This window comes from Malurus melanocephalus, unplaced genomic scaffold (assembly GCF_030028575.1).
Source record: "Malurus melanocephalus ecotype Western Australia unplaced genomic scaffold, MMel_1.1 scaffold_1239, whole genome shotgun sequence".
In the NCBI taxonomy this organism is placed as follows: domain Eukaryota; kingdom Metazoa; phylum Chordata; class Aves; order Passeriformes; family Maluridae; genus Malurus; species Malurus melanocephalus.
The window spans coordinates 52,226-64,176 of NW_026624471.1; the positions used below are offsets into that span (position 1 = coordinate 52,226).

Here is an 11,951-nt window from a genome sequence, read left to right on the forward strand (position 1 = left end):
TGTCAAGATGACTTTATGCTGTACCTCTCAAGGTATAAAAGAAAAGAGGTAAAAACCAATGGGAGATATATCGATAATGAAAGCTGAAATTCTGTAGACAGACATATTGGGGTTATATGCAGAAAATGTCATCTGTTCATCCAAAATTTTAGCTGCTCTTGACACTTTTGGTTTTTTGAAGTTTTTTTGGTTTTTTTTTTCTTTTAGTCTTATGCTGCAGCCCTTGTTTGAGGACTTCTTTCTAGTCCTAGTTTTTAACATTTGCTTGTTCCTGAGAGGTCTTTATCTGCTGTGTCTGCTGCTGTTGGGTGTTGTCTTGGGTAATGCACTCAGCACCCACACAGCTGCATTTCTCCACGTAGGTGTAGGAGTGATCAAAGGAGGTTCCATCACTGCACGTCAGAGTCACCTTTCTTTTGCTAGTCTTGATTTCCTGACAGCACGAGCATTTGTGCACCATTGTGTTTGTCATTTGAGAATACCTGATTGAAAAAGCAATGAAAGAGAGAGATTCAGAATTTATGTGAGAARTGTCACTGCCCCTCCCACCCGTTACAAAACATAACCAGAAGTTGTGTGCTTGCATGTGGGGCTATTGCTTAATATTACCATTCTTAGAGTATTGTGGTGAAATACAGGTGAATTGCTCCTCACTGTAAAAATTGATGACTCTAAGTCTTCATTAAAGCACAGAAAAAGGAAAGGAATTAATCCAGACCACATAGTGAGCCAGCCCAGTGAGAGAATAATGAGAAACAAATAACCTCAGTTTTAAATGTACAAATCAATATTCGTGTCTATTTTGGCACTGAATAGGCTGTTAGACACTGTGAATCTCCAGGTAATCAAGCTAGTACAACATCATGTTAATTAACACATTGGAAACAGTTGATGACTGGGTGAATGTTGGACACATCAGAAAAAACACTTGTGATTTGCTGACATAAACTGGTGTGAAGAGTAGAAGACAAGAGGTCACAGTTATCTTCMATGGCACTTACCGTGAGTAAGCATCACAGCTGCCTTCACAGTATGTTATTTCAACAGGTGCAGGAGATACACAGCCATTGTAGTTGATGAYAGTAGTCATGTTGTGCTTCATACAAACTGAGATCATCACAAAGCAAAGGAAAAGAGGTTAAAATATATGTGCATATGAAAAGATAACTGTGTATGATAGCTTGTAACTGAAAACTAAGGATGGAGCTGAAACAGGAAATTAAGTCACAGYGCATTTTTCTTTTAATTGCTAAGAGCCAAATGAAGACTCTTGCTGTTTGTATTATCAGCACATGAAGCTTTCCCTTTTTCTTATGCAACTCGGTGCAGGATGCAGAAATAAAGAGCAGTACTATGGCAGCTGCTCAATGCACACCCATCTCCCAGAACTGGCTTCAGTTTCCTCTTTAAACAGAATGTATCTATGGAAATTGGAGAATAGTCATAGTCCTGACCCTCTCACAAAAAAAAGCCAGCATTTAACAGTACAGGATGGGAAAGTTCACCAGCTGTTTCCCAAAGGCCTAAAAATGCATACAGGAAATGTTTGGTTCCTTTCTTTTCCACCTGTTTCCTTTCTCACCCCAGTGAGGCAGTGAACCCAAACTTGGTCAGTTTATCTCTTCTGTCTATGCACCCATCATGCAAAATGGGCATATATACCTAATAAGGCACATATAATCAATACTTCTAAGAAAATTATCATTACTTACGTTTTGGTATTCTTCGGCACACTAAACAGCAGCCATCCTCAGATAACCTGACATCATCCTTAAGTGGGAAAACATAAAAAGATAACTCAGGTTTCATATCTGCATRCTAAAACAGACTTTCCCTGTTTCCTAATTTTCTCTGGCACCAGAGAATGTACTTTTTTTTGTATTGACATGGGATCTAATCTCAAGCAAGGCTAAATATTAAAGGCGCCTAACTACTTTAAATCAGAAAGACTTATTTGAAAGTTGAAATGGAGGAAAACCCTCAGTTCAAAGATATAATTTCAGCAAGCAATAAGGCTTGTAGCACATGTAGGTCAAAATATTGTGACCAAAGTCAGTACAGGTGAAGGATTATATCAGACAGGATAACACAGTAAATTAAATAACTGACTTGACAGGGACAGATTTTTGCTTCTAGGTGACTTGACTTTTAGGAATCCAAAAAATTATGCTATATCCTTTGCTCTAATTTCTGATTCTCAGTGAGGGTTGATATATCACTCATTTTAWTTTTGAGTTGCTTTTCTGAGATAAAATTTGACTGGGACTTGGTTCAGAGAAGATAAAAGGAGAGCTACTTTGTGCAGGGTGCTTCTGTTAATTATTTTCTTCAGACACCATGGTCCTTTTATGACTGGTGTTAGGCACTGCAACCTTTCCAAATATGAGAACTGGTAAAAGAGTACTTACTTGATCACACTCATCAGGGTTAAAGGCAGGACAGCTCTTCTCTTTGACAACTTGAATGAACTGGTCAGCATGTTTTTCACATGTGTAAACAGTRCAGTTATCACCAGGTGGGTTCCAGTATTCTCCTTCCTGAAAACAGTCAAAATTAAAGCAAATTAATATCTTTTTATATAAAAATGAAACAAAAAAAMSCCCAATGTCTTATTGTTGCTGTGTACAGTATGATTATTCTGAGCAATTTCCTTGAATTTCAGCTGTTATTTGCCATATCATACTGCCATTAAGTGTTTTTTGTTAACCAAGTGAAGCGGCTCTATTTTTATCTGCATATAGATGTGCTTTTTGTGTGAGTAGGGTAAGTATGTGGACTCATTTAGAAAGAATAATTTGTGTTTCAGCAGTTTTGCATTGGAATTTATGGATGTGTCAAAATGYCTCCATAGATAAAATTATCCTTTGAGCAAAATTACAATTTCTGAACTAGAGGCAAACAAAAGCCCATTACTTTCCCCTATGTATTTTCCTATGTTGATTTCTGAAAGCCATTTTTCAGTATCACATCTAAGACTTCCAGAGGTCTTGGAACTGTCATTTTGTAGTGTAAGGTATTGTTTAAGTTGTGTGGAGACAGTCCAGTCCCCGCCTGAGTAAGCATTTGTCTAATAAGACAAAAGATGGAGGAAATAAATGTGACAAATACGAGGAGAGGAACGAATGAAAAGACGAGTACAGTTTCCCAAAAGAGAACAAAACCAATTACATACATACATTACATACATACATACATTACATACATACAAAACTAATTACATACATGGAGCACGTGTGTAATGTTGTCTCCCACAGTCACTACACAGGCCGTGGCCTTGCACGTGCCACAGCACTGCCCGGGTTCCACCATGTATTGGTAGCCCTGTTTGGAAAGAAATGGAGACAATGGCATTGAGTGGGGTCGCTGACCTTAGCTGTGGCGATTGGGGCTGAGGGGGTGGGAATTTCTGGCTCACCAGCGGGCAGTATGTGTCACAGATCACGGGCTCACAYGCGACCGTGGCATGAGGCTGTGACGGAGAGAGCTCGGAGCAGCTGCATTCCTCACAGGGACCTGATGGAACGGCAGCTCCAGGCTGGGAGAAGTTGGAAAAACACGTTATTACTCAGTAAAAGCAAGTTGGGTGTGTGTGTCGCAGACAATACAAAGATGAGCTATGTATCGGGTAAGTTATCCATTAATATGGTTTTGGTTGTTTTATTTAAGCTGAGTTTCTGGATTGGCAATAATGATTTTGGAATCAAATTCTGCTAATGTATAAAGGAGAGCAGAAAATGCTTTTCCTTTTACAGAGGGTGTTGATGTGTTAACCTCAGTTCAGTAATGAATAATGTTTTATCTCAGGCCTTCCTACAAAGTATGGACCACGATAAGTGTCTCAAAAACACTGCGCTGTGAACTACATGAAGGTGTATTTTTATAATGAGTTGCTCTGTATACTTACTGCATAGTAGGTTTCATTGACTACACAGCCCTGTCCTGTAAAGAAGGAAGAAAGAYGTGTAAGTTTTAAGAGGCAGAGGTGCATGAAAAAGCTTCTCTTTTGTGGCTTCGTAGGCCTGTTTTGTGGGCCCGTGGCGGCGGCCTCAAAACACTCATTCATGACAAGGCCCCATATGGTAATGCAGATAATTTGTATCTCTCTTATAAGGTTTTTGTATTCATAAACTTAGAAAAATATAGCAGTACATAGCCCATGAAGAGGGTGCACAGTACTTACTGCATTCAAAGACAGGACAGCAGTTTCCAGCCTGCACTACTGTGATTATTTCCTGTCCCTCCAAGCACTGGGGTGTGACATCAGGGCAGAGGCTTGTGTTGCAGTCTGTGTCATGTAAGGGAATATAGAAAATAATGAGCTCAGAATTTTTAAATTAAAGTAATTTTGTTTTACATGAACTTCTGAAGTTTTCCCATGGGGTAAATGTGGTGGTGTTTATATAAGATAGTACAAAGACTACTTCAGTCTATGTGCCCAGGTGTTTTCAGCATCGATGGGCTTTACCATCACCTTTGTAAAACAAAACACTGAGAAGAACAGAGTGGTAATTGCAAAGAGAAATTTGTACCAGTGGGAAATCTGATGATTCTCAGTGGTTCTGGCACTGTCTTAACTTAAAAAAAAAAAAAAATAGTCCTGAATATTTTAAAGTTGCTTAAGAGAATTTTCGTAATACTGATCTTTGAAAACGAAAATATTTTGAATAGTTTTTCAGTATTTTTTTCAGAGTTGCAGTATTAAAGGCTTTCAATGTTAAATTATAAAAGATGTTCAGTTACTTTTCTGTGTCTAACTATATAAAATCTTTTAATCTTTCAATGTATCTTCAGGCATTTAGTATGTGCTCTGCAAGAAAGCTCTAAAAAGCAGGATGAGGGAGAAAAGCATTATGACTTCAATGCAAAGTATTAAAGAATGAGAAGTGATTGCTGTAGTTTCCTAAAATTAATATAGTATATTCCCCATGATAAAGAACTAAGACAGTACTCACAGCACTCARTCCTAGTACAGCATGGATCTTCTGGTATCTGTATCTGAACAGGCATGTAACCTGGTTCTTCACAAAATACTTGCTGTTCCAGAGGACATTCATGTTTTTTACATTTCACCTTAAGAGTATTTTTGTCACAAACACATTCCTGGCAATTTTTTGTCCATGTTTCTCCTGGCTAAATAAAAAAGAAAAACACAGACAAAGGAAAAAAAAATTAAATACAAATCAAACCAAAATTATTTTATTTGCTTTAGTAGACATATTCATGGATATAGTGATAAATGATTTTATTTGCTTTTTCATACTTTTAGATTTTGTAAGAGATACTCTAACTGCTTATTACAGGAAAATACTGGAGGCCACTAATGGTTCTGGGTTCACAAAACTATTACTTTGTATTTGCTAGTAGTGTTAGTATGAGGGTAATAGGCGTTCTAAAGTAGAAGTGATTGAGCGTTGCATGCATTTTTGAATAAGTGATCATATGTCATACTCTTTTACATTAGGTTGCTGCTGAGGAACTAAGAATGCAGTCTATGAACATGATAAGCAACAGTTAAACTTTGTTATCCATTTTGCTTAATTTCTAAAAATATTAGTGAGCCAAATTTGTGGAAATAAAATAAGCATATATACCTAATTTCCACAACTACCATCGATCTCTCTCTCTTTTTTAAATTTTGATTTTTCTGTATATGAGCGTATTGAAGGAGTATTTCATCACTTACTGTTAAATTTCTTAGGGGTGCTTTAGCACTCATTTTTAAGGCTAAAAGTGAACAAACATTTGTGACAAAGCTTTGGTTTACTGGAACACTATCCTCTTGTTTCACTTGTCTGTGCTCATTAAGCCACACCTATTGTGATACTCACCCATCTGGACATTCCGTTTGGTTCCCTGCAAACTGGAAAGATAAACAAAAAACAAACAAACAAATGAATGGGTATTTGCACCACTGTAAACTGACATAAAGGAGTACAGATGGGCAATTTAAAATAAAACTRCTATGAAGATAAAGCTAGCAAGAAAATGAATATGTGGACTAGTTTTTTTTAACTGTAGAGTTCTACCACCCTGATGGGTCTCAAGTAAGTCAGGATGATGTGGAAAGAAGGTAATATTGATTATTACTCAGTTTTTAGATGGGGACACTTAAAGAGGYTGATTTGCAGTGATCTGACCATGTAGAAGTTGACAATAGAACTCAGGCCTCCTGACTAACAATCCCGATCTCTATTTATTCCCCAAACTAGCTACAGATGACTTACGACATTCAGAGACACAGATGTTGCTGTCTGCACGCAAAAGTGTCATTCCTTCAGGACAGAAACAGCCTTCAGTTACTCCATAGCCAGGGTGCTCATAGCTGGAATGGGAAAAATGTAGGTCCTTGAGTACACTACTTTTGTGRTGAGGCAAGAGACAGAGCAGCATATGTCAGATACAAGAGAGACAAAAATTTGTCACTTTCTGAAGAGCAATGGGAAGCACATATTCATAGACYTGATTGTTATTTATAAATCTTGAATAAATTAGTGAAATTCGCAACACATTTCATTATGAAATAACTCATATTTCTGAGGGAAGTAAATAGATAGTAATAGAAAAAAAGAAGATATAAGCAGTTGTTTCAGAAAGCTTTTTTTGTTGTTTTTCTATACCTTTGGTCACAGGTAACAGGATTAATGGGCCCACATGGCTTGTATACCAAGCTTGATGGACAGCTGAATGCTGTATGGAAGAAGACACAAAAAGATTTTAAGTTGRCAGTAGATGCATTATTTCAGCAAAAATGACTACAGCTTTGCCTTCATCAGTGGCTTCTGTGAGAAAGGAACCCACTGGATTTTTATARAGAGTAAGCAAATGTTAGATATAAGACATGTTTAATGAATAAAACACTAATTTTTAGTATTTATCACACACATTCTGAGTCCTGCAATACTTACAGCATGTATTGTTGGTCTTTCCTCTCCAGTCAATGCAGACACCTCTAGCAGCACACTCAGTAGCATATATCTCCAAACTGGAGCACTGCATGAATTCATCATCTATGCGACATCCATCAAAAACACAGCCTTGGAAAAATGGTTGTGGTGGTATCACTTTATGACATTCTGCAAAAATCCTGCAGACAGTAAAGAAAGCAAGCCCCTTCTGTGTTAATGAGCAATCATATAAAGTCTGTTCCTGTCAGACAGCACTTTCCAGTTAATAGCATGTGACTCTGCTTTAGAAAGGAAAGTATTATGAGAAACAAACCCTAGGAATGGTAAATAAACTAGGAGATAGACTCAGGAAAGATTAGGAAATCTGAAGTTCCTCTTTTCTCCCGTAAAGAAGTTAATGGTCATAGTATTTCTGTATGTGTACACAGCTTGTTAGCAGTTTGACATCAGAAATTTAGTGTAAAAGGCTACTGCACCAGACTGAGAAAGAAGGGATGAAAAAAAGTAGAGATAGAATATTCACGCATAAAATAGCTYCAAACTTACTAGATACTACAGAAAGCATATGTATATGAGGGTATTTATGAGTAACTCCTCTGAAAAAAGCTTTCATCAGCCTATACAGGTATAGGAAATACTTCAGGAAACAGGTCTTTCTGCTTTTGGAACTTCATGTCTTAGGTAAAATGTAGAAAGAATGAAGGACATTTCTTGGCTATTTGCATCTGCTCTCTTCACCCATTTGGTAACTGGGTTCTCTAGGATTTGAACTGAAGACCCACATCRAATTTGGAATTCAGTCTTTGTCTTAATAGCGTAACTATGAGTTAATGATCATGCTCTGGAAGTATTGATTTTAGTGTTTGCTGCATCCCTGATTTTCTGACTTTACCTCTCCTTGCTCAGTTATCTTTGGCAGGCAAGTCATTAAGGCAGAGGAGTATCTTTTGCAAAGGCCTTTCACTRTATATATTCTGTCATTGAGCTGATATTTTCAGCTATTATCACAYGCTAGGGCTATAGCAGTTACTTTTCTTGTAAGATAATGAGACAGTTTTGTCTAGAAAGAATGAATTTGTTTTCTTACTCGCTCAAGATAAGCTTGCAGAGCTCAGGTGTTTGACAGTGAGGCTTTGGCGGAGGTGTGGTTACAACTGGTATTATTGGTATTCCATGGCATGTCTTGTTGTTGTCAACAATCCAGTGATGAGCCATTTGGGGACAGGAGGAAATTATCTTACCACTCGGTAAGCGGCATTCATCTTCTACATTATTTGTACATGTTCCTGTAAGAGAAAAGCTGATTAAGTCTCATAAACCACATCAGAGATGCACAATTCATTCCTGTGCTGATATGTTTAGATGTGATGTGCTCATGAAATGCATCTGTTATCTTGCTTCATAAAAAGTGCTTTCTCTAGTTATATGAACTTCAAGTTATGGAAAACCAAACAAATGTAAAACTCCAGCCCCAAAGAAACAAACGGGCTGCAGAAATATTCAGCTTTTGACATCCTACAGAAGTTGAAGAGCATTATGGTACTCATTTCCATTTATTTCTGTTTAAAAATTCCTGTCAATTGTGAGACTACATAGCCAGAGTGGGTGTGCATAATAAGGTAGAAGTGGGGAAAGAGGACCTCCTCCAATATGTGTATCCTTCTTACCACACTGTCCTTCGGTGTTGTTGCCAAATTTGCTGTATGGGAGTTTCACAGAGAAAATCAGACCACTAAAGGTGATGATAGCACCAAGTTCTTCTATTTCAACAATCATATTGATGCCAAGAGTGGAGAAAGAAATTCCATCTTTTTTGAAGCCTGGTTTGACAATCTTGTTGTTGAAGTACATCTGAATGCAGGGTTAAAAAAAAAAMCAAACAAAAAATACCACTCAGAATAAGAACTGCTTCTGCCTGATKGTTTTAAATAATATATTTTYTAATCTTTATCATTCTGCATAACTCCATATTGTTGTGCATCACATCCAATGCCCATTGGCATCTCAATGACAGCATATATTTGCATTAATATCTCGGCTTGTATTGTTACATTGCAAAAATGTGATAATAATCTAAGTGGCCACTGCCTACTGTGTTTGTGCTGATTATATACTAATACACAGTATTCTATGCATATAAATCAAAGTATTTTCTTTGTATCTCTCATGATTATGTGTATTGGAAACACTTTTTATATGAAAATGAGTGTTAGCTTTTTTTTAGCTACARAAACATCCCTGCAATTATTATGTAATAACTTTGCTAAATAATTGCATCATCCCTATATTACATAGTAATTGGCATTGGAAGAGTTATCTGAATTCAAAATGTAGTCAGAAGTCCTTAGTGCCAGTTTTATGTAGTGATCATGTTTATTTGTTATTGTTTTCAATTTGTAGCTAGTATCTTAAATGAGCTAATGAAGGTAAACATTTTCCTAATAGTTTGTTGTCAGAAGGTGTTCTGCAACTCTCACTAAATTGGGCTAAACCATGAGTTAAAATTGTCGGTTACTGTTTTCTTTCACTGGGAGTTATTGGAAACAACATGCCTTTCTGACTGAGAATTTGGCATAACATTGCAAGGTGAAAGTGCCTAACCTTTTTCAAACCTTTCTCCCTTTCTGTAGAGTCTCTAATAAATTAATAGATTTTTCAGTGTAAGAGGGGACTGAGTTTTCATTTTCATTGGTTTGCCAGCACTACTTTGTGTGATGAAGGTGAGGTGAYAGTCTAAGTCACCCCTTTTCTTCAGCTATCTCTTCCTTCTCAGTAGGAAATTGAAGGGGTAATCATGTCAGGGCTGTTTGGTGCCTGAAGTTCCCTATGCAGAGCAAGCAGTCCCTAGTCATCCAGCAGATAAGGGATATATATCCATCGTCCCCCTGGGAGGAGAATCCTGCTTGCAACTTACATTTATGTTTCTTCAAAATGTGTTTGTTTACATAAGTGAATGGCACAATGTACCAGTTTTCATGAAATACGTATTTTGTTGTTAGTATCCAGTGCAGTCTTTTGCCATAATGATACCCTCTGCCCTGATCACCCCCATGATGTGATATTCTAACAGACTATCTCAGAACAGCATCAGTAAAGCTTACAGACCCTATTTCTTTTCTGCAAAAATAGAAAAAAAAGTATTTTACCACATTGGTCATCACGCCATTCATGGGTTCACGAGTCAGCACTATTTCTGCAGATTTGTAGAAAATTAGAATGGATTTAGGGCAGGAGAGTCCATCTTTTGCATCACAGTAATAATTGTCAATGTAAACACGGAAGTTGTCATATTTAGGGACAATCTGTTTCACCAGGACATAAGTGCAGTTTTCAAGGAAGGTGTAATAGGTTCCATCAAAAGTAATGTAATGAGGATCACCCCATCCACTACACACACCTGGAAGAGAAAATATTTGGAAGATTAGGATGAAATTTTATGTAGAAGAAAATTTAAAAACGGAAGATACTGCAATTCATAGAGCAACCCTAGGAAATGAAAATACCCATATAATCTGTGTAAAGCTTGGCTTTTTCTTAAAAAAATGTTACTCCTTAATCTACTGGTGCTTACATTGACACTCATATCGGTAACAGCAGCCATTTTCATCGGGTACCAGAATTGGTGGATATTTGTTTGCACAGGTAATTTCCTTTACAGGTGGGCAGTATGTTGGTACTACGGCTATATCGTTGTCTCCATTACAGATGACTTCKGTACAGTTGGATAATTTGAATCTTTCTCCAGGCTGCAAAATGAAGAAAACATTGTCACTAAACTCTGCAAACAGGTAAAACTTTTACTTCTTCTTTCAGATTTATGGTATAATGTTTCCTGTAATGGTGGTGTTGGAAAGGAAATCTGTATGTACTACCACTCTTCAATTTGTGGTGTTAATGTTTTTTATTGGTGACTAGAGGTATTCAAAATTCTGACCATGTTATGTGGGATAGACAATACTTAACTTTCTAAATCGGAAACAAAGACTAAAATGAAAATCTTCACTGATAGTAAAAAACTGTCAATATTCTACAGAATTAATCTTTTTAATGCTAAAAGGAAGTAGGAACCTTATGTGCACTTGTTTCTTGTGTATGAGAAATTCTTCTGGGGCTTTGGAGGATAAGAATTAGGTTACAGGAACTGATTTCCCTGATACTATGTATAGCGTATTTCACTGTCAGCAGAGAACATCACAATAAAAATAGGTTAAAGAACTATAGATAAAAGGAGAGGAGAAGAGAAATAGATATAAACATTCACTATATCTTAAATATTTCCATTAAAAAAATAAGATCCACAAGAAAACTCCTTCTCATATATCAGTGAGAAGACATCTTACATATGCAATACATCAAAAAGAGTTTTAAAATAAATAAAGTAACAAGAAAAGAATAACTGTAACTTCCTTTATCAGTATAGAAAGCTAAAATTCAAAGAAAGGAAAAATCAAAAATCGTATACTAAATATTGCCCATTGTTAGCAAAAAAATAGGACAATCAGCATATGTAAGGTTTAAAGCTTACACACTGTTCCAGTCTGGAACCACACAAAAAAAATTATATTATTTCAACAGTAAATAATAAAACAGAAATTACGTACTTGTAACGGGGGGTAAGTACTGGAAACACAACCATGAAAAATAGCATTTGTAGAAGTGGAAGGCAGAGGAACTGATGTTGTTACAGTAGACCACACAGAGGAAGTAGTACTTGGTGGAAGAGTGACTATGCAATCCCCAGTGTGTCGTTCAATACTGCATGTTGGACTACAGACGGCATAAAATCTACATCCTTCACTATCCATTCTGTCATAAATCAAATCACCTGAAGTAAAAAACAATGGAGAATTTTTTTTTAATGGAAAAGTAAAAAGGCAAAAAAAGAAATTCTAAAAAAAAAAAGGGATGAATAATAAAAAAAGGGTAAAAATGAGACATAAATAAAAAGGATACAAAAACAGGTAAACTAACCGGGTGAAAAAATAGCATCACCAATCTTGCAGAAACATGGTGTAGTTCTAACCAAAGGCCGAGTTGTGGAAAAAA

The 11,951-nt window shown here is 36.6% G+C and overlaps 1 protein-coding gene across 1 annotated transcript; it reads right to left on the reverse strand.

Moving 5' to 3' along the window:
* Nucleotides 1–247: 247 nt before the first annotated feature.
* On the reverse strand, nucleotides 248–11,730 carry LOC130586647 (mucin-5AC-like; the record flags this gene model as incomplete). The annotated part of the gene is made up of 15 exons (XM_057387521.1): nucleotides 248–482; nucleotides 1,002–1,107; nucleotides 1,713–1,770; nucleotides 2,409–2,537; nucleotides 3,223–3,321; nucleotides 3,416–3,535; nucleotides 3,905–3,939; nucleotides 5,829–5,860; nucleotides 6,618–6,687; nucleotides 6,906–7,084; nucleotides 7,993–8,191; nucleotides 8,573–8,756; nucleotides 10,052–10,302; nucleotides 10,477–10,651; nucleotides 11,507–11,730. Coding segments are annotated over 15 exons (2,096 nt in total), but the record flags the coding sequence as incomplete, so codon positions are not given.
* Nucleotides 11,731–11,951: the final 221 nt, after the last annotated feature.